Raw genomic sequence first — 23,893 nt, forward strand, 5'->3', positions numbered from 1 at the left:
CATAATTTAGGAGTCCTAAAAAGGCTCTTAGAGTTTTAGTGTCTTCCATCTTATCTGGAAAAGCAAGGATTTTAGCAGAGATATGAGGTTGAAGGGCTATTTGTCCCTGTCCTATTTCTGCTCCTAAGAAATCAATATGAGTAGTAGCTATTGTCATTTTCTTTCGAGAAATAATCAGACCATGTTTTTCAAATAAATTAAATATAATATGAAGATGAGCATAATGTTCTTGTTTAGTCTTAGAGAAAACTAAAATATCATCTATATACACACAAGTGAAGAGAGAAAAATCTCGAAAAATGTCATCCATTTTCCTTTGGAATATTTGAGGAGCGACCTTAAGGCCAAAAGGCATAACAAGCCACTCAAAATGTCCTTCGGGACAGGAAAATGCTGTCCATTCAATGGACTCAGGATGCATTTTAACTTGCCAAAATCCTGATTTCATGTCAAATTTTGAGTACCATTTTGAGTTTTGGATTTTATTTAAGAGTTGGTCTTTGTCGGGAATTTTATAACCGTCTTCTTGACAATTATCATTTAGTCTCTTGTAATTAAATACCATTCTAGATTGGCCACGTTTTTGTTCTGATCCTTTATTAACTATAAAAGCTGGACTTCGGTGCCTAGATGTAGACCTTTGAATGGCTCCTAAAGTTAAGAGTTGGTTAATATGCATTTTGCATTCTTCAGTTTCCCAATTTGTATATTTTAAGTCTTGGGTCTTAATTGTAAGGTCTGGATTAATGATTGATAGCTTGCAGTATACTTTATCTCTGTCCCAATATTTAGTAGGATTTTCTCCAATTATTTCTAATTTTTCTAATCTAGAAATGAGAGAGTCTAAATCAGGTTTATGTGTGTTTATTAATTGAAGTAACTGTTGTGGGAGTATAAGATCATATGGGATACAGGTGTCATCAGTTATAGGGCTTGACCAGCCAAGTGGGGCTAGTTTTCCGAGTCTTGGTAGTCAGAAAAAGCTAGGGCACAGGTCTGGTTATCCGGTTGTGTCTTCTTACTAGGTTGTTTACAGGCATTTTTAGGAGAACATTGACAAGATGTGTTTTCTGAAGGTAGAAGTTCTATGTGGGATTTTGTATTTAAGGGATGGACAATAGAGGGATAGTCTGATACTATTGGAGATATTATGGGTGAGGAAAAGAAAAGAGCATAATCCTTAGTTAGAAGACAAGCTCTATCTGATGCTACCAGAAAATTTAAACCTAGGATTAAATGAATATTAGGATGTAAGAGTGGCTTAATCCATAGCTTAGGAAGTGAGAGTGGTGTGCCGTATTTACCACAGTTGTCATAAAATCTTAGATGGGTGTTAGTAACAAATTGCGTGCAAGCTAACTGTTGGCCATCAAATTGTGTACTTAGTAATGGTTGTGATGCTGTTTTTATAAAAGTTTTTGGTAAGACAGAAAGAAGTGTATTTTCATCTATGGTGGAGTTGGTAGCTCCACTATCTAAAAAGGCATGTAGGGTGAATTCATGGCCATGGATATTTACTAGACATTTGACTCTAATGTCTAAAGTTTTTCCTGTATTACATATACTAGAGGCTTTTATAAAGACTAGATCTCGATCTATTACATCTGTTGGTATAAGTTGTAAACCTTTTCCTTTATCAAGGGTAACCTGAGAAGAAGAATGTGGAGGAAGATTTTCTTTTATTTGTTTATCTAGGATCTCAATTTCTGTTTCTAATTTATTAATACGTGTTTCTAATACAGAAACTCTTGTTTCTAATAAAAAATTTCTAGTTCCTCCTTTAGAGAGCTGGCTTATAGGTATCGTAATAGAGAATAGTTGTTGAAGACAAAGATTACAGGCTTGTTTTTTACATATTTTGCAGGTTCCTCTTTTGTCTAAAGAAGGATAATAACTACAAAAGAAACAAGGAATGTTATCAGTTCCTGTTTTGAGTATCCACTCATGTATGCAGTTAAGTTCTTCTGTAGTCTTATTGTTAAGTTGTTTAAACATTAGATTTGTATCTGGAAATAGAGAGTCTTCCCATAATTCATCTAGATTGTCTAATGTATCATAGGGTATGTAATTTTCAGGATATAGGTTATACTGCTGATGCGAGGGTTGCAAGAAAGAGTTTACAAGACTGTAATCAGAAGAAGGAACAACTTCTTCTATGTCATCTACAGAAACAATAGAGTAGATAGAGGATGTATCAGAAACATCTGATTGTACTTCTATTAAATCTAGATTTGTACAGGTAACTAGTTTTGCTTCTCGGGTATATAAATTCTTTTTATTTGGGCAGGCAGAGGATAAATGACCTGGTTCATTACAGGCAAAACATGTGATAGTATTGGCATATGTCTTCTTTGGTTTGAACTTCCGTACATGTTTTTCTTTATTTAGGTAAGGTTTCTTTTCTCTACTTTTTCTAAGATAATAAGTCTTTTTAGGTTTTATTGCCTTTGACCTTGTTACCAATTTTCTGGGTGTTCTTGATGAATGATTTAGTCTTGAGGCCATATTGTTGAGGGGTATATATCTGACTACAAAATCCATATTGTTGATTTTTTAATTGCTTTTGTATATGGATATAGGTACATTTTTCTTTAAGTATGGAAATAATGTGTTGAATTCTTACTCCAATATTATCGTATTGTGGTGCTACATTCATGTCTGTCCAGGCTTTATGTATTTCCTTTCCTAAATCTCCTGGAAGTTTGCTAAAAAGTCTTTCCCCTAGTTCCGGGTTACAATAGTTACCCGAGACTGCTGTTAATGCTAGAAAGTCATTACAAAAAGGTTTAATCCAGTTCCAACTAAAGAGTTGTAATTGTTCTAAGTCTCTCATAGCTTCTCTTTGTCTTATATCTAATCCAGTATTAGCATCTCTGGCAGTAAACAACCTATGAATTGTATAGCAAAAATTGAGTATGTTATTTCCTTGTGATGCCATCCTGGCTACTTCCTCGGGATATGTAGTTTTATAGGCTTCCCATGCTGCTCTGGCAACATCACCTAGGTAATTTTCTCCTACTCTTATCATGGCTTCTCCTGTTTCTATGTCTAGTTCATGTCTAGCTTGATAATCTCTTTTAACAGAGACTATCCATTGTTCTAGATAAGTATCATAAAGTTGCGGATCATCGCATTCTCCAATATTTAACAAGACCGAATTCTTGCCAAAGTAAGTAATTTCAGGTGGTCTTCTTTTTCCTATTGTTCGTAATAAAGGATTATTATTAGTATATGGGGTAATCTTTGTTCTTGGGGGATGTCCTTCCCCATAATCCATAGTTCTCATAGAACTTTCAGGGTATCTTACTTGTAGCGGTTGTGGTCTGAAGTTACTAGTGCTACTAGATTCGGCTGGATTCATTAGATTTACTGTTGAGAAGTAATCTTGTTTTTTAGCAATTATGTTATGCTCTTCGTCGAAATATAACATCCAGTCAGGCTCTAATTTATGGTGTAAAAGGTCAAAAGTTTCTAATTCTTTTAAATCTTCTTTAGTGAAATAATTGGCTATTTCAAATGGAATGTAAACATATTCATTTAGATCGTCATAAAATAAATAATTACTTTCCGTATTATTGTTTATAGGAGTGTCAAGTATGCTATATTCAATGTTCATTAAATTCATGTTAGTTTGAGTTTCTTCATTATCTTCTTCCTGTGATGTTGAAGGTTTATAATTATGAAATCTTACTATAGAGCTTCCATGTCTATCTTTATAAATAATGGATTCTGTTGGTTGTAAGGTTTGTGGTTTATTGTTTAATTCTAAATTAAGAGTCCAGTCCAATCCTGCAAGTAATGTTGATGAGAAGTCCTTAGGTTTGTGGAAATAAATGCCTTTTGTCGTAAGGGTTTCAATAACACTAGTAATTTGAACTTTAAAACTATTGTTAATATTTGTCATAGTTTTCCCTAGAAAGATTATGTCTATTTGAATATTATGTCTTTGAAAGTCTCCATACCCTCGGGCTTGTACTGAAATTTTAATATGTTCTATAAAGTCTGGGATTGTCATATTGAAGTTTGGACAGAAATAGGTAATTCCTAAATTGCTATTCATATCTACTTCAATGAGTCCAATAATTGCCTTATCATTGTCAGAAAATCTTGAGTCATAAAGGACTAAAAATACTTTAGCTCCTATACTTTTTCTAGTAAGTCCTCTTAGTCCAAATACTATTAATCCTAGATGTATGTAGTGATGTTTTCTTTGTAAAAGTGTTCTTGCTGATTCTTCTGTCATGAGTGTAAATCTTTCTTCACCTCCATCTGGTAGATGAAGTGGTTGTGTTCTGTGATGTCTATAAAGTGATGTCGAGAAGGACAATAGTCCTTGATTATATATTCTTTTGGGGTTTAAGGTATTTAATTGTTCGTTAGAAAAAGTGTCTAAATTTGGTTCTATGTCTATAAGTTCTTCTAATTGATAAGTGGCAATATTTGTTGAGGACCTTCTGGGTATTATGGATAAGTTTTTATTTGGTTGTCTTAAAGTTTGTGATAAACCAGAAAAACTTTCAGTTTGTTTCTTTGTTTGTAGATCCATTTGAAATGATATCTTGAGTCTTATAAGTAAGAAATTTATAAGTAGTAGGTTGTTGTCGGATAACTGTTTTTCCTAAAGACAATTTACTAAGGTCTTTGTTAATACTTTCAAGAGTTTCTTTTAGATTACTTGTGTGAGTATCTTTATAGATATGATTTTCTAGAGTAAGTAGTTGAGTTTCTAATACCGTAAGCCTATAATGTAAAGAAGTAAGTAGTGCTAGTATGGTGTTATTTTGTTGTACTAGTATATATATATATATATATATACACACACACGCAACGAAACAGAGTTGGCTAATTCCGTCCGTAGCTTCACCAAATCGATCCGGCTAACCTAGCAATTTACGATGTTTGACGCTTTTTGTTGTAAACGGGAAATCGAACGACACCCCCGCAGAATAAAATCGTGCCCACGCTCAGATCCAGCTGTTTTCTTCTCTCTGTTTCTCTTCTCGAATCCGAGAGATTCCCTCGCCCAGATCTTGACCTCTGCCCTCGTATCCTACCGGAGGTTTAGATCCTCCTGCTTCGCAGTGTGCCGGAGACGCTGGTCGAGCCTTGGGAGACCCCGCGGCCGTCACAACCATGAATCCCTTCTCCTCGGGTACGCGATTGAGGTAAGCTCAAAGTTTCACTTTCCTTGTCCGGCAGTCAATTCTTGCATCGGCACTACTCTCCTTGCTCCTGCTTTTCTTCTCAGATCTTTGCACTTACAATGGGACTTTTTTACGCTCGTTTTCCATTTTTGCCCGCAGTCTGAAGATTTTTCGTCGCAGCGAAATGGTGATAACTGGTTTTCCGATCCTCGCTTGAATTTTGATCAGTTGATATTTTTTTTTAAATTGCGGATAAGTTTTTGGCTGATAATTGATAGTAATTGAATTTGAAGTAAACTGTGGTGATTTTGTGCTGAGAGGAGCGAATCATGGAACGACTATATTGAAATGAGTGCACAAGTATGAATTCTAAGAACTTACCCTTTTTATTATGAATTCAAGAACATCATTTGCTCTTCCAATTCTGTTCGTATCCTAATCTTGCTTATTTGCTGTGCGTGGAAATAAGAAAGTGAAATATTTTATGGTTTACAACGCAAAACTTGTATACAAGTTCAAGTTTAAGATTATTAGTGTGGTTTAATTGGCATGCCTATGTATGAATTTGATCAATATAATTCAAAGGAACTTCTTATTACGCAATAGAAATGGACGACAATGTACCATAAACATAATAATGGGGCACTTGATGCTCATATTTCTCTAATATATATCAAAATACTAATCAGTGGAGTTGATGGTTTGAAATCTTGTATAGTATTGGATGAAATGATCATATGTATTATCTCGATAAATTATTGAAATTCGATTCTACTCGATGCAAATAATATCTCCTCCTTGCTTCATCTCCTTTCTCTTTCAACCTTCTATCCATCACTAATGCCATGTATTGGAATGTCGACACGATATAGGAACAATATCATTTCGGACAAAGACCGAAACTCTAGCACAACTTGAGATTTTGAACCTTAGTAGACTCGCTATAAATTTACTATTAGTACTAGGGAAAACCTCCTCGTTGTATGTTATTCACATATTGTAGTCAATATGCTTTATATAATTAGAGGTTAAACAAAATAACTAGTTGAGTTGTAGAGGAAAAAATTAGAAATTAAAGGTTTTAAATCAGGTAGAATTAGAACAAAAATATCAAATATTTAGCAATCACTTGCGGGAATAATTGAGATCAATAGACATGAAACTCTTATAAGTAAGAGTTTAAAATTTCTTTGACATATTATCCAACATAATGGAGATATTGATGTTAATATAAAAAAAGTGAGTGGTGGAAATGGAGGACCTATGAAGTCATTATAGGATCTAAAGGAGGTTAGAAGGAGGAGGGGCTGAATAACCTCTTTTAAAGCTTCTACAATAATTAGTTTGCAGAGACAATAAACAAAAACAAACAAAATAAACTGAAAGAATACAAATTGAAAGGTAAATAACAATGCAAGTAAAAAACCAATTCAAATATAATGATTTATGTAGTTTGACAGCCCAAGACTTTTGATCCACGGCCTATAACCTTTCAGTGGGTCATGGAGATACCTATTACAATAGCTTTCATTTACAAGAGAAAATACTTAGAATAAAGGATTACAGTGAGAGCAAGAGGATAGAGTGGAGATAAGGGAATTGGCAGAGTATCAACACTTTGAATAAATTAATTTTTAGCCTTCAAGTCCCTATATAGACTTCAACTAAATCTTCACTCAACCTTCAAAATATATGTTTTGTTATGGTTCAATTGACTCTTTTGTGCTTCTAGTTGACTAATTTTTGTCACTTTAGTTGATTGATTGTCATTGTTGTTGTAGTAGCTAATCATTCCGTTGCAAACATGCCAATTGCTTCATTAGTCGACTAAAGATCCTATTAGTTGACTCTGTAACAAATTAAATATTCTATTACTATTAGTCGACTAAACATAGTATCAATCAACAACAATAACAACCAAGCCTTATATCCCACTAGGTGGGGTCGGCAAACATAGTATCAGTCGATTCATTAATTTAGCATGAGGTGCTTGTTGTAATCCATGTAGGGTCTTTTTTAAGCTTGTATACATAATTTGAAAATTTTAGGTGTTCAAATGAGAGTACTCATATATATTTATTCTTTAATAAAACCATTTAAAAGACTGTATTTTTATGAAACAAATGCTAAAAACATTCGTATAAAATTCTAATTGGGCTACTCCCTCTATTTGGTTAAATCCTCATGCTACTAATCTTACTTTATTTTTAATCATATTGCTTTTTTGATCTAGTATCTATAATTGAGCTACATTGAGGTCTTGAAATTAATTCTAATATTTGATTTCTTTCAAATTGAGCTAAGTCTTTTTGATCCAATCCAGATCATTTAATGCTTTATTTACATTATTTGGTTCAATTTATGATATTAAAGCAAAAATATTGTCTAAAGTTTTTAAAGTAAGATCTTTTAACTCCTTGAGTTAAGTCTTCCCAAAAGGATTAATATTAGTTTTATATGTTTGTGATTGTTCTTGTTGTTCATGTACCATGTACCATGTACCATGTACCATGTACCATGTACCATGTACCATGTTTTCTTTAGTTTCAACATTTTCTATTATTTCTTCTTCATTCTTTTTGTTTACTAACTCATTGACGTCTTCATCAATGTGAGATGATTTAGAGTATGCTCCATTGGTTTTATCAAATTAATACTACATAGCAATTTCTAGAGATCTTTTATTCTCTTTTTATTATAGACCCTACAAAACTCTACTAGATCAAGAGTATTCGACCCAAATCCCTTTATCCTTTTTATGTGAAAATTTTCCTGCATAGTCTTTGGTGTTTAATGTGTACCTTACACCTAAAAACTTTAAAATGCTTAATAGATTTCTTAGTAAAATATAGTCTTATAAGGGGTTTATAAGAGTATTTGACCAAATTGATTTATGGCTTTGGTCTAAAATTGATTGAGTAGAGTATTCATTGAATACAATCCTAGTGACTTCTTGTAATGTTCGTGTTATTCTCTCCATAATACTAGTTATTTATGGTGTCTAGGGGATGAGAATTCATTAGCATAGCTATTTACTTTACAAAAATTAAAATTAAGGCACTCAAATTCTCACCACCATGATTACTTCAGTCTTACAAAGCATACCCATGTAAACCTACTAAACTCATCAACAATGACAGGTCAATATTTACTTTTATTGAAAGATAAAACTCCATAGCTATTAAGTAAATCAAGATTTAATTATTCTAAAGGCTTAGATGTATTTACAATGTTTTTGGCTTTGAGTAGGTCTTTTTTTCCCCCCTTTTGGCATGCGCCATAAACTTCATCCTTCTTGAATGACATTTCAGGTACTCCTTTCATCAAGCTCCCTTTAGCTTTGTTGCTGATCAATTTCATATTTGTGTGTGCCAATCTCCTATGCCATTTCCATGCTTCTTCTTTTTACATGAGACATTAATCAAGGAATTAGAAATATAAGATCAACGACATATACATTTTCATTTCTTTTGCCTACTAAGAGAATTGTATCAAGATTAACATGTTTAATTAAACATTTTATTGAATAAAATTCTATTATATATCCAATGCCACAAAATTGGCTAATACTAAGCAAATTGCATTTCATTCTTTTAACAAAAAGAACATTATGCATTATAGATGGCAAGCTAGCATTCAACTCAATATTACTAATACTAATGACCTTCAATTTACTATTATTTCCAAAGGACACAATTCCTTTGTATTTATAGCTTAAAGTAAAGAAGTTACTTAAATCATCGATTATATGCCTTAAACAACCACTATCAATGATCCACTTATTTGAATGTCCATGTACTTGAGTAAAACTTGAAACTTTGGTACCCAAAATGTATTGGGTACAACCAGATTAACAAGACATGCTTGGGGACCCAAGCTTTGATCTTAATAATGATGTACGTTTGGTAATTGAAGAAACATAAGAATGTTTTTTTTTTCTTTTATATATAACACTTTGATCTCGGAAACAATCTCTTGTAAATAAGGGTAAGGCTGCATACAATAGACCCTTCCCTGGACTCCGCATTGGCGGGGGAGCTTCGTGTACCGAGCTATCATTTTTTTTTTATATAATACTTTGATCTTCTAACATAATATCAAGATTCTTTAATCATAGAGTGAATTTTTCAAGATAATTTCTTAAGTCCTCAATTTGCAATTTCAAGTATGCATTTTCTTCAATAATTTTATCAATTTTTGAAGAATCATGCTCTTGAATTTTTCATGTTGAGTTTGAATTAATTCGTTCCTTAATTGCCCTAAGCTCCTTTTAAGACTTTTTTTTTTTATCCTTAGAGAATTTGTCAAGTGATAATATCATTCAAATGATCTAAATTGGAAAAGTTTACCTCACTAGAGCTTGAGGAATCTTCATTACAGGATGAATCTTCATTACCAAAAGTATCAAGTCCCATGAATACTACATTTTTGGTATTATGATTTGTTTTTTCTTCTTCAATTGAAGAGGATGATGAGGACTTACCGTAGTTACATTTAATGTCTTTTTCTTCTTCATTTCTTCTTGCTTGCTCAATTCAGGGCATTCAAACTTATAGTGCCCCTTCCTATTACATGCAAAGCAAGTTATGGAAGATTTGAGTCTAGATTTACCTTTGTTTTTTTGGTTGTTCTTTGTGGCTTCTTGAAGAATCTTTTAATGTCTTTTCGCTTAATTTTTACTCTTTCTTATAAATTTCTTTACAAACTGAGTCATCTCCAATTTGGAGACATCACTTTTAGATTTGGTTTCACTTGTAGACTTGGAATAGGATGATTCCATCTCTTCCTTCTTCTTAGATTTCTTTTTACTTCTTCTCAATCACCATTGCTAGTCCCTTATCCTTTAGAAACATAGCTTGTTATGCAATTCAAATTCACAAAAATAGCCCATCTAGCTTAACAATATAGAGGTCCCTTGAAACTTTATAAGCATCCGCCATATATATCTAAAAAGGGGTTCTAGAAAAAGATTTAAGTACATACCTTATTAAATCACTCTCTTCTATTTTCTCACTTATCACATGGAGGCTTATGACCCTTCGGCGTTCACTAATTTGCTCCTAGGAAACTTTCTGAATGTGGAAAAAATTCTTACCACAGCTTTCTTTTACAAGAGAAATACATAGAACAAAAGATTAATGAGAACACGAGAATGAAGTGGAGACAAGAGAACTCAACAGAGTATCAACATTTTTAATGAATTAATTTGTAGCCTTCAGACCCCTATATGTAACCTTCAACCAAAGACTTCACTCAGCCTTCAAAATCTTTATTTTATGCTTCTAGTGGATTAGATCATTTATTGTGCAACTAATTTACCAGTCACTTCAGTTTATTGTTTGCTACCATCGGCTGATTGATCTTTACTGAATTTTCTAGATTCCCATTGTTGTAACAACTAACCGTTGCAATTGTCCAACTGCATCATTAGTTGACTCAAGATCCCATCAATGGAATATGTAACAAATTAATCATTCTATTACCCTCATAAACTATTTCTTTTGTTGACTAAGATACCATCGGTCAGCTCATTAGTTGATTGGTATTCAAACATAAACCAACAAGAGCCTTCTGTTTTCTTTTTATTTATCTTGAGTCGACTCGCTAGTCGACTCAAGTATCAGGTAACAAAAAGATACATTATAGTTAATTATTAGCCAAATCTAACCCTCGATTAGCCGAAAATTACATATGGTCTTGCACTCATCTTTGTATAAATGAAATTCATCAAGAGTCTAAACGACATCTTTCTCCGGGGATCCATGTTATGCCCCGAGGGTATACTCGCCCGCCAAATCCGATGATACCCCTTAGTGACAATATAAGTAATAATTGGTAACAAACCAATTAAAACCAGCACAAATACCAATACAATATAAAAGAACCACCAAGTTACTACAATATATATGATAATGTATGTATGCATGAACATGTGAACATACTGATCTATACAAGATAACAATTATACCATTATAACAAAACCTCATTAATTCGACGAGTGAAAAAAACCAATAAACAGCGGCAGCGAAACAAAAAAATAAAACAACTCGAACAGAAATTTAAACTCAAGTGGGAGCGGAAGGTAGGACCTCTGAGCGACACAACACATCCTTTGTTTGCTAACCTAGAGGTCAAAGAAAAACAAAGGGTAGTGAGTATAAAATACTTAGTGGGTATATGAAGATAGTGCATGATACCATTATAAGGAGATCAAAGGGATGCAGTCTAAGACAATCATACTTACTACAAAAAGTAAGGACAACAGTATAGTCATATGCTAACAAAACATAACAATAATATAACCCTTTTCTTACTTACTCAGCCGTGTATAATACAATGAGCATGATAGGTAATGATTAATATGGATACCCCACATTATAGGCATGTACAAATGCAAATAACAAAAATAAATCATCATATATGGGAGCAATCGTTCTACCATAATAAGTAAAAATGACCAAGACATATAGCTATCTAGGTATGGACTGTTGGAGAAACGCTCTACCATGAATGGTCTCGTGGGCAGTTCGAAATGTTAGGTCCCTGTTTGCAGGAGAAACACTCTACCATGAATGGTCTCGTGGACAGATAGGTAGTAGCTATCTAGCTATGAGCTATGAGAGAAATGCTCTACCATGAATGATCTCGTGGGCAACTTAAGGTGTAACAATCACTATTTGCGAGAGCAATGACTCAGACATAGACAGGATGTATACAATAAAATAATGAACAAGTAGTATGCAAATGTGATTATTTAGTCTTGTGAGCAATCAGGGTATACAACTAGTTATTATTCGCAGGAGAAATGCTCTACCACGAATGATCCTAAGGGAGGATAGGATGAGGTAGCTATCTAGCTCCTCAACTATTGACTGCAAGAAAAACACTTTACCATGGATGGTCCCGTGGGTAGACAAGGTATATACATATACAAAGCCAAAATAACAAGATAAGCAATAACAATCCATCCTAGGATAATGCTCTACAAGCTACCCTACGGTCTAACCTCCCTAACATATAGGTATGAGCCTAAATAGCAAACAAGGGTTTAGTAGGATACTCGATATCCTGCATTACGGTATGGTCTTACTAATGTATAGACATGAGCCTAAATAACAAATGAGGGTCTAGTAGGATATTTTATATCCTACACTATGGTATGACTATATAAAGACATAAGTATAAATAACAATAAATAGCATGGATAGTAACGAGACTGTATGGATATCAAATAGATTAAACTAAGTACAAGTAACTAAGTATCAACTCAAGAAATAACTAGAGTGGAGTCAGGATAAGCAAGTAAATGCTATTTAATCAACATATAAGCAAATATAATCATGCACTAAGATCAAAAATCTAAAAAGGGTAAGCATGAACTATCCGCCGCAACTGTGGAAGTCTTAATCGTCAACTCAAGAAATAACTAGAGTGGAGTTAGGATAAGCAAGTAAATGCTATTTAATCAACATATAAGCAAATATAATCATGCACTAAGATCAAAAATCTAAAAAGGGTAAGCATGATCTATCCGCCGCAACTGTGGAAGTCTTAATCGTCTTCAGGTCAAAGATTTTGCCTCAAGCTTGAATCCTACAAGTACAAGATACGAAGCAAAACTAAGTACTAGAATAATCCTAATAATCATGAATAGTCTATGTAAATGATTCGTTTATTTCTCTCTTTTTTTTCACCGTCACTTTCTTTATCCACCTATTAATCAATCTAATAACTTAATCAAATTATTAATTGATTAATTTACCAATCTATATTAATTCATCAATTTGTTAATTATAATCTGATTAATTAAGTAAACTTTAATTAATCTTACTTACAAATTAATTCTCAAAAGTTTATCGCTTAATCAACCTTAATTTAACTCCTGGGTGAATCAAGTTATCTTCTGATTATTTCCTTTAAATCGGTTAACCTATTAAACATGTTCAACTAATCAATTAATCAACATTAAATCTTCACTTAATTCAATTAAATAAGCCGTCTAATAATTAACTAATATAATCATATATCAATTACTCTTAAACTAATAATCCTGATTATCACAGTTACCTCTCCCAATCCTCTTTCTCTTTTTCTTCTTCGACGGCGATTCCCAATGATTGATGGTGACATTGAGTCAGGGCAGCCACGATGGTTGGCGACGGCGGAGATTCTCAATGGCAACCCATTTCTCCTTCTATAGCTAGTAGTGGTTGCGGCTGCGGTGTGTGGACGTGAGGAAAACAACGGTTCTCGGCAACTTTGGTGGTAGCGTCGTACAACCAGGAGAAGGACGGAGCGACATTCGGCGAGCAACGACTGCGGCAAAGTCGTAGTCGTGGTGGGGTGTGGCAAAGGTGCGCGTGGCAACGGCGGTTGGTGAGCGTCGTTGCATAGACAGACGACCGATGCCTACGATGGGGAACGGAAGAGTGGTGGCCGTGGAGACAACGCGTTGGCGGCTGTGGAGATTCGGCTGGCCGCGGGGTTGGACGCGCGCAATGAGTGCATCATCGTGAGCGTAGGGAAGAAACGACGGAAGGACTTAGGTTTTGATTAAAGAAACTTAGGTTTTCTATTCAATTAACTCTTATTTAAATGGATATTCTAAAGAGTTTTTTTTTTTTTCAAAACCCAACCAATTTATCCCCGTAAAAATATCTTTAAAGAATTTATTTAAAATCCAGAAAACTCCCAATAAATTCCTAAAATTCACATATATTCTTTTATTTTTATTTTCTTTATTTATTATTAATTATCTTATCCTCATTTTCATCTATAAATTTCATTAGATCAAATTTTAATCATTTTAATCTTTAGATATATTTTTGGTATATTACATTCTTTCCCACTAATAAAAATTTGATCTCCAAATTTACTAGTTAAATTGTAATACTAAGGTATCCTCATCTAAGGGTAACAACTAATTTAGTCCCACTACTATACTAATCCATTCTAATATCATAACCAGTTTCTAACCGTGAGGGATTAAAGTTCCCTTATAAAATGATATGATGATCTACTTCTAAGTAGATAATTATTACTTTTTGGGTTATGAGTTCACCCATTTCCTGTTTCTCTAATATTGCTATCTATTGTTGTCGGCGAACCCACTAGACGTAGATGATTTTTCCAACTGCTTCTAGAGTCCATCACATATCCTCTAAGCAAGTCTTCTAGTGTCTGAATGGTGCACTCCATCTATTTGTATGTATGTTTGAAAGTGAAATACTGCACTAAATAGAAGTTGTGTACATTTGACTAGTTAGAAACTCTGCCAAGCGATCCAAAAAGTCAATCTAATGGGTCAGTGGGAAATAAGCGGACTTGTTTAATTGATTAGCGATCTACCGTAACGAGTCCTACCCTTTTCGTGTTATGGGTAACCCATCCACAAAGTCCATAGTGAGGTGTTTCCATTTACAATATCCTCTTTGGGGTTTAATGGGCTCCATGCTTCCGATGCACCACTTTATTGTTCTGTGAAACTAGCCTGGTTTAGTGCCCTCCAACATTAAGAAACGAGCAAACTTGGCCTTCGCTCAGTCCTATTGAGTTATTGTCAACTAGGAATGGCCGGGTCAACAACCATACAATAGTCTGCACCACAGAACTCAACTATATCATTCAAACCATTTATCGCCCCTGCTTGAATGACAAGTTGACGCAACTCAGCTCGGTACACAAGTGTCAAGCTATATGTTGACATGCCAAGTGTCAAGCTACATGTTGACATGCCAAGTGTCAAGCTACATGTTGACACGCTATGTGTCAAGATACAAGGTCCATAATGTTCTTCATACCGTTCCACCAGTTGGAGCGATTTAGGTCTCACTACATCCGAATACCTCTCGGATGAGTTATAAATCGTGATCAATGCACTTATCGTTAATAGGTCTCCGTTATTTTAATGTGCCCTGAGAGCACATTGTCTACCTCGAAATTGGAGAGTCTCATCTTCCTCTCTGAAAATTTGTCTACAGTCCTGAATCCCGTTAACTATTTCAAAATTTGAGGTGCTGATCACCAACTTGTACTTCCTTGATTCATGCAACAAAAAGGTGACTAAGCATCCATAAACAACCGCAATTACTTTTACTTCCCAAATGGTAACAACTTCTTCCTTTTGAGAATCCATTAAAATGCCTTCGTTAGAAACCACGTGTCCGAAAATTCCCGTGGAGGATAATCAAAATGCGTATTTGCTAAACTTCGTATATCAACACTCCCTCCATAATGTTTTGAATATGCTCCTCATTTGATCTTGAATATATCAAAATGTCATCTATGAACGATGACAAGTCGATCCAAATACTTTATGGACACCGGATTCATCAAATCCATGAAAATGGTTGGAGCATTGGTAAGCCCAAACGACATTACCAAAAACTCATAAGGTTATGATGAACATCATCTTCTATATGTTTGCAACTTTTTACTCTAAGTTGATGCCAGTCAAATCTTAATGCAATCCTAGAGTATACACGTGTCTTTGAGTTGATCAAACAAATCCTCTATATGGTCTCTGTATTAAGTTGTCTGGACTTGTTAGACATTATTAGCGATTCATCATTCTTCTCAACAAAGAAGACGGGAGCTCCCCAAAGAGAGACACACGAAAGAATCTTGCAATTTCCATTCTTCTAGTTCCTTTGGCACCATGCGACACGAGATCGTAGATATTGGAGCCAACCTCGGAAGTATCTCAATCACGAACTCCACTTGCCTTGCAGGCGGTAAGCCAAGGAATTCGTCTAGAAACATTTGAGTATTCTCGAACTATACAAACATTCGAGCGGAGTGGTATATTATCCTCGTTAAATCTTATCAATGATAGCATATACCTCCGACTTCATGAGATAACAATTGTATGGCTTATAGTGCTGAAATCAAATATTCTTTTATTGTTAGTCTCGATGAATTTCAAAGATGGTTGATCCGAGAGTTGCATGGTTACTACTCTTGGTCGACAGTTGACTGTAGCATGATAAGTGACCAACCAGTCTATGCCAAAAAGATGTCAAATTCCATCATTTCAAGTACTTGTATATCTAGAGTGAGGGTATGACTACCAAGGTTCAAGGGATAACCCTTAACTTCTTGGCTAGATACCACTAACTATTATGAGGGTATCACTACAACTCTAGTAATTTTGCCCACAATTGTTCTCTTACAAGTGTTGATAAAGAGTCGAACATTTTGATCTGAATATAGACTTTAAGGCATTGGGTGAATGAACATGTGATGAAGGTCTTGAGCTACTAGGCGGAGGCAATGTTAGGCGAGTCAACTAATCATCGTCTTGTAATCCATTATACTAAAGTTACTCTATTCAAGCTTTGAACAACCTTCTAAAATAACTATCAATGGATGTGCGACGAAGTATACAAAAGCAGGGAAACATTATCTCTTAACAACCTTCTAAAATAACTATTAATTGATGTGCTGTGTTGGTGCAGCGGGGTCGGCAAGAGGGGGTTGAATTGCCTGCACAATTAAAATACCCTCCTCGTTTCTTTCAACTAAAAAAATGCAATAATAATAAAGAAATAAACTAACAGAAATAAAGAGGAGACAGAGAATTTAACTTGGTTACAACCAGGGGGTTGTTAATCCAAGGCGATGAAAAAACTCAGAAAGATCTCCTTCTCTAAAGGCGGAGAAGCCTTTTACAAGCTATTGCTAGGAATTGAATACTGAGTTGATTAATTAATTTCCTAGCTCCAGGGGCCTTTATATAGCTCCTGGAAATCTTATCCCGAGTGTTGAAGGCGCCTCCAAGAGGGTTGAGGGCGCCTCCAAGTAGTTTGACTGGATAAGCTCTATCCGGTTGCAAACGGTCACGAAGATTGGGTTTGAGGTGCCTCCAATGCCCTTGAAGGCGCCTCGAATTGGTCTGAGGCGCCTTCAAGGTGATGGAGGCACCTCGGATTGGTCTGAGGCACCTTTAAGGTGATGGAGGCGGCTTCAATGTTGAGGGTGCCCTCAATGATGTTGAAGGCGCCTTCAACCTGCATGGTATAAATACTGCCTTCAACCTGTATGGTATAAATAGCTTCTAGCTTCTCTTTTTCCTCTTCTTCCGAAGCTCCGATCGCTTGGGTGATTTTGGCCAACTGAAATAGGGCTCACCCGAACCCAATTTCCGGCCTTTTCCTTGAGCAGGCTTCCGACCCGGTTTCTCGTCCCTCGAAAGCCACGCACGTTCTTCTCGTCTACCGGTGTACTCTTCCGTAGCTCTTTCGTCCTTCGGATGCACCGAACCCGTCAGCTCCCTTAATGTGCCGTCCTTCTCGTTAGCTGCATCTTCCGTTCGACTTTCTGCGCTCCTAAGTTCCTGCACACTTAAACACAGAGATCAAATAACAAGCAGGACCTAACCTAACTTGGTTGATCACATCAAAACACCCACGGGGTCCAACAATCTCCCCCTTTTTGATGTGCATCAACCCAAGTTCAAGTTAGGGAAACAAAATAGATAAACAGTAATTTATAGAAATTACTAAACTAACAGTTCAAGCATAAGGATTGCAATAGAATTTGCAACACAAGTTAAAAATAAATTTTAAGTAAAAAACATTAAAAATTCCCCCTAAACTTGTACCTATCTTTCTCCCCCTTTGATTACAGCAAAAAGAATGGGGTAATAAATATCAAGTAAAAAAAAATTCAAGTAAAAAAAATGATTTTTAAAATCCAAGTGCAGCATTTTCAAAATGATTTCTAAGAAAAAAAATCTTTTTTAAAAATTTTCTAAGTAAAACTTAGTTAAGACAATTTTTTGAGAAAAAGATAAATACACATTTCTAACTTCAGAAGAAATTTTAACTTAAAAAAATGTTATTTGAGAATTTTTTTTTAAGTAACAAATATTTTTCTTAAGAGAAAAAAATATTTTTGAAGAATTTTAAAAAAGATGTTTGAAAAACTTTTTAAAGCATTATTTAATTCTAATTTTAATGTTTTTATCAGAAAGTTAATTAAACATTTTATTTCGATATTTTGACTTTCAGGTCGTGGCGAGGTACTAGGCCTTCTTGGTTATTGGAGCAACAACCACTTCCTTAGACAAAGTCTCATAAAGAAATTTTAACGTTTAATTTTGTTTCGCTGAAAGCACTAAGTCTAAAGTTTTAATTTAGATTAAATGCTCTAATTTTTACACTATGATATTTAAATTTCTATTTTAGTTTATCATAATTACTCAAATCTAGAGTAGGGAAATTTGAACATGCAGAAAATTGTAGTATCTTTTCTATTGTTAGTTTGTCAAAATCATTTAATTGACAGACTGTTTTTAACTCACTATTAGTTAATAATTTTTCTAATTGGCAGGAATATTCTTATTTGCAAAAATCTTTTGACACTATATTTTCTAATTCGAAAAAAAAATCTTTCGATGATGTTTCTAATTTGCAACATTCTTTTGACAAAATATTTTGTAATTCACAAAAATCTTACAGCACCGTTTTGATTGACTTAACCAATTGATCAAGAGGTGGAGACCATACCTGACTTACCTTGTCGGTCGTTGATTCACCCCCTGTTGAGTTGTCTTCTTTCAAAGACTCTTCCCCTTCATTTTTGCTTATCTGGGATGAGCTTTCTGTGTATGAAATTCGGCTGTTGGGGTTGACCCGACAATTTCCTCGATCTCAGACTCTTCTGACAGTTCAGTATCCATCGAGGAGTCGGCTTCTCTTGGTTCTTCGTGGAGCTTTAAAATCTTTTCCCAAAGTTCTTTTGCACTTTGGTAGTCGCCAACTCTATCAAGCTCTTCATTTGGTAGTACGCTTAAGAGGTGAAATTCAGTCCGAGCGTTTGCCATAAACTCGTCACGTTGCTTATTGGTCCAGAGGTATTGTTCAATGTCTTCTCTATTCGTTGTCTTTAGTGCTTTGTAACCAAATTTCATTATTAAAAAAATAGTAGAGTCTGTGTTAAGATATACCTCCATTCGTTGCTTCCAGAAAGCAAACTCCCCCTCGAATGCTGGTGGATAGATGTTAGCTTCGGCCATCGTCTTGATCTTTGTGCTTCAGTCGGCAGTTAATCCTTCTGAGGCATTCTGACTTTGATACCACTTGTTGGTGCAGTGCGGCCGACAAGAGGGGGGTGAATTGCCTGCACAATAAAAATACCCTCCTCGTTTCTTTCAACTCAAAAAATGCAATAATAATAAAGAAATAAACTAACAGAAATAAAGAGGAGACAGAGAATTTAACTTGGTTACAACATAGGGGGTTGTTAATCCAAGACGGTTGGAAAGCGCACTAGAAAAGTCTCATTTTCCGAAGGCGGAGAAGCCTTTTACACACTAAAAGCTCTTACAAGTTGCTAGGAAGTTGTTACTGAGTTAGATTAATTAATTTCTTAGCTCCAGGGGCTTTTATATAGCTCCTGAAAATCTTATCCCGAGTGTTGAAGGCGCCTCTAAGAGGGTTGAGGGTGCCTCCAAGCAGTTTGACCGGATAAAGCTCTATCCGGTTGCAAACGGTCACGAAGATTGGGTCTGAGGAGCCTCCAATGCCCTTGAAGGCGCCTCGGACTGGTCTGAGGCGCTTTCAAGGTGATGGAGGCGCCTTCAATGTTGAGGGCGCCCTCAATGATGTTGAGGGTGCCTTCAACCTGCATGGTATAAATACTGCTTTCAACCTGCATGGTATAAATAGCTTTTAACTTATCTTTTTCCTCTTCTTCCGAAGCTCAGATCGCTTGGGTGATTTCGGCCAACTGAAATAGGGCTCACCCGAATCCAATTTCCGGCCTTTTCCTTGAGCAGACTTCCGACCTGGTTTCTCGTCCCTCGAATGCTGCGCACGTTCTTTTCGTCCACCGGTGTACTCTTCCGTAGTTCTTTCATCCTTCGGACGCACCGAGCTCGTCAGCTCTCTTCTTGTGCCGTTCTTCTCGCTAACTGTGTCTTCCGCTCGACTTTCTGCGCTCCTAAGTTCCTGCACACTTAGACACAGGGATCAAATAACAAGCAGGACCTAACCTAACTTGGTTGATTACATCAAAGCACCCACGGGGTCCAACATGTTGCTCCTCGAAGATTGCCTTTTGCCATTTCTACCACGTAACGGTTGGATTTTGTAAGTGTTAACTAGTTAGCTCCACCATTTTCCAACATTTTATTCATTAATGTTTTTATTTTATCCAACAACTCAATTCTATTTATTTGAGTGTGTGAACAACCTACATTTTACTTAATATGAACATAAACTTGTACAAATGAAAATATTGAGGTGAGTGACCAGCAATCTCTCGAGAAAGATGTATCGTATAGGTGAGTGAATGACCTGCAATCCAAGGTTTAAAATCTCGACCTGTGCCGAGGTTTCGGTCTTAGACTGGAACGCTACGGTTTCGGTATCGTGCCGTGCCGATATAGTTTCGATACTTTATATATATATATATATATATATATATATATATATATTTATATATTAGATAAATATATTTATTATATATTTATCTTATATATATAAAAACCTTTGTTGTTGTTGTTGTTTTAATGTTATGTAACTTGACGATATACGTTTGTAGAAATTTCTAAAATAAAGATTAGACATTCATATTAATAAAAATGTATTTTATATGCTTAGGAGTCAAGAATCTAAAAATAGAGTAGATAGGTATAATAATATTTATTATTTCAAATTTTAAATTTCAAATTGATTCTGAGATAAAAAAATTATTATCTATAATAATTATATAAATTAACAAAAAATCATAATATATATAATAATTATATAATTATAGTTTATAAATATTCTAAATAATATACATATTATATATATAGCTTATATTAAATTTAAAATCAAATTTATTTAAAAGATTTATATATATTTTAATTTTTTTAGAATTATTTATAAAATTTTAAAATTATTATAAAATTTCAAAATTATTTTAAATATTTTTATAAAATTATAATCTATTTTAAATTTATAAAAAAATTTAAAGTTTGTTTTTAAAATTACTTTAAATTTTCTATTTTTAACTTCAATTTTTTTTATAATTTTAATAAAAATAATAAAAATATAAAATTATATATTATAATTATATCAATTAATTAACCGTTTCTTTAATTAATTATTATTTTATATAATATATAATTATAATTTATTTAATAATTAATTAGAAATCATGTATAAAATATAATAGTTTTATTTAAAAGTTTTAATAAATCCTAATTTTTTTCTCAACCTCACGATTCCGTCTCCCATCGTGATTTTTTTCACTCGCCGCCTCACCTCAGTTGTTGCCCCATTGCAGCCACCTCGCCGTCTCGCCGCCTCGACCTCGCCGTCTCGCCGCCTCGCCATCGCCTCGCCGCCTCGCCAAGTTATTCTTTCACCGATGATTCAAGGTAGGTCTTCATCCCCCAAATTGATTTCTTTTTTCTTCCTTCTTCTTTCTTCTTCTTCCTTTTGTTGCGCGTGACGCACACAATGACGCACGCAAAATTGTTGTGCATACGGTGCCGGTGCCAGCCCCACGTTAGAACGGTAAAAATCGCCCGTTTTGGGTGGCACGGCTCGAGATTTCATTCACTGCCGCAATCCACTCATAACGGAAATGCAGTATGCATATATACATACATAGATAGGATGAACGACCCACAATCCATCCAAAGGTGATGTATCGTACATACAAGGAGTGAACGACCTGCAATCCTTCCAATACGAACTACATCATGTGAGTGCACATATACAAACACATATATAGGGTGAACGATTCGTAATCCATCCGGAAGTGTCTCACATAAAAATCGGATGAACAACCGCAATCCATCATACGAGGCGCCTCACATACAAATTCCACCTGTGAGGAAACATCATCTCAAATGGCCGAAGCCCATGAACTCGCGGAAAAACTCAAGAGTCATCTTTGTGTACGAAACCAACTGCTCTATACATAATCACACAACTCTTAAAGGATGGAGCCAAAATTCTAAACTATAATTAATTATGCAACTTATAAAGGTGGAGTTGAAGCTCTATGCCTCCATATTTCATTTCATCATTCTCTTAATTTGGCATAGGATTTTGTAAGTATTAAGCAGCTAGTTCCACCTTTTCCCTCTCATTGGGTCATATATTTGAATGTACCTTATAGGTTATTTAACCAGGTACGAGCGTTCCATGGTCAAAATCCTAGTAGAATAGGATGCATCAATCATTTATTGATTAGTATAATATTGGCATACGTGTCCTGTCCATTACCCAAGGGTAGTGGTGAGGGCGGGTATTGTTGTTGGTATTTTCTGAGACTGTGCTCCTTGATCTCCAATAGGTAGTTGACAGTTTTGACCCGTGCTTTCTGACTTGACATTAGTCGGTGCTTTAGAAGAATCTAGGTTCTCAACGTCAGAGGTTGGGTCCCGCAGTGTCTACTGATCAACCTCGACCACGATCACGAGTATGAACTATTTCACTAAGTATCAATTCTTATGACAACCACAATTACACTAGTACCTAACAATAATAGAAAGGTATAGAAACAACTAAAGACATACCACTTTCTTATCGTTTAGAGATGTCCTTCGGCTTGCCTGGCGTCCCAAAATCAGAAAACCGCAAATCAAAACGAGATGGTAATCCCCAAACACAAACCCTATAATCGACATCAAACCATATACTAATAAATTGTCATGCTCCGAGGGTATATTTGTTCGCCAAATCGGATGGTATCCTTTAGTGATAATTCAAGAAATAATTGGTACCAAACCAATTAAAACCAACACAAATAGCAATACAATATAAAAGAACCACTAAGTTACTACAATGCATATGATAATATATGTATGCATGAACATGTGAACATACTAATCTATACAAGATAACAGTTATACAATCATAACAAAATCTTATCGATTCGATGAGGGAAAGAAAAAAATAAACAGTGGCAGTGGAACAAAAAAAATAAAACAACTCAAACAGAAATCCGAACTCAAGTGGGACTGACAGTAGGGGCTCTGAGGTAAAATATAAAAATAAAAATAAAGGGTAGTGAGTACAAAATACTCGGTGGGTATAAGAAGAGAGTACATGATACCCACTATAAGGAGATCAAAGGGATGCAATCTTAGACAATAATACTTATTACAAAAGTAAGAATAATAGTATAATCATCTGCTAACAAAACATAACAATAATATCATAGGCATGTATAATGATAGGTAATGATCAACTTGCTTAGCGTGTATAATACAATGAGCAATGATAGGTAATGATCAATGTGGATACCGTATATCATAAGCATGTACAAATGCAAATAATAGAAATAAATCATCATACATGGGAGAATTGCTCTACCATAAAAAGTACAAATGACCAAGACATAATTATTTAGCTTTGGATTGCAGGAGAAACGCTCTACCACGAATGGTCTTGTGGGCAATCCCTGTCTGCGGGAGAAACACTCTACCATTAATGGTCTCGTGGGCAGACAAGTAGTAGCTATCTAGCTACGGGTTGCGGGAGAAATGCTCTACCATGAATGATCTTGTTGATAGCCCAGGGTGTAACAATCACTATCTGCGAGATAAATGACTTAGACATAAATAGGATGTATATAATAAAACAATGAACAAGTAGTATACAAATGTGATAACAAACATATAACAAGTATGGACTCTTTGGTCTCATGAGCAGTCAGGGTATACAACTAGTTACTATCCGCAGGAGAAATGCTCTATCACGGATGGTCCTGTGATATGATAGGATGAAGTAGCTATCCAGCTCCTC

At 34.9% G+C, this 23,893-nt stretch overlaps 1 protein-coding gene across 9 annotated transcripts in view; it reads left to right on the forward strand.

The window, feature by feature from the left end:
* The first annotated feature begins 4,915 nt into the window (after positions 1 to 4,915).
* LOC121980469 (AP-1 complex subunit gamma-2-like) overlaps positions 4,916 to 23,893 on the forward strand; it is a 143,693-nt gene continuing 124,715 nt past the window's right edge. For 3 of the 9 annotated variants that reach the window (XM_042532522.1, XM_042532530.1, XM_042532528.1), the window contains exon 1: positions 4,917 to 5,165. In XM_042532522.1, coding sequence (XP_042388456.1) covers positions 5,134 to 5,165 — 32 coding nt within the window. In that variant the 5' untranslated portion in view covers positions 4,917 to 5,133. Of the gene's footprint in view, positions 5,166 to 5,248; positions 5,332 to 5,437; positions 5,505 to 8,432; positions 8,456 to 23,893 lie in introns of those variants that run through there. The other 6 variants (XR_006111544.1, XM_042532524.1, XM_042532523.1 and 3 more) reach the window with 5 other exon arrangements.

The sequence above is a fragment of the Zingiber officinale genome, chromosome 5A (genome assembly GCF_018446385.1).
Source record: "Zingiber officinale cultivar Zhangliang chromosome 5A, Zo_v1.1, whole genome shotgun sequence".
Taxonomy (NCBI): domain Eukaryota; kingdom Viridiplantae; phylum Streptophyta; class Magnoliopsida; order Zingiberales; family Zingiberaceae; genus Zingiber; species Zingiber officinale.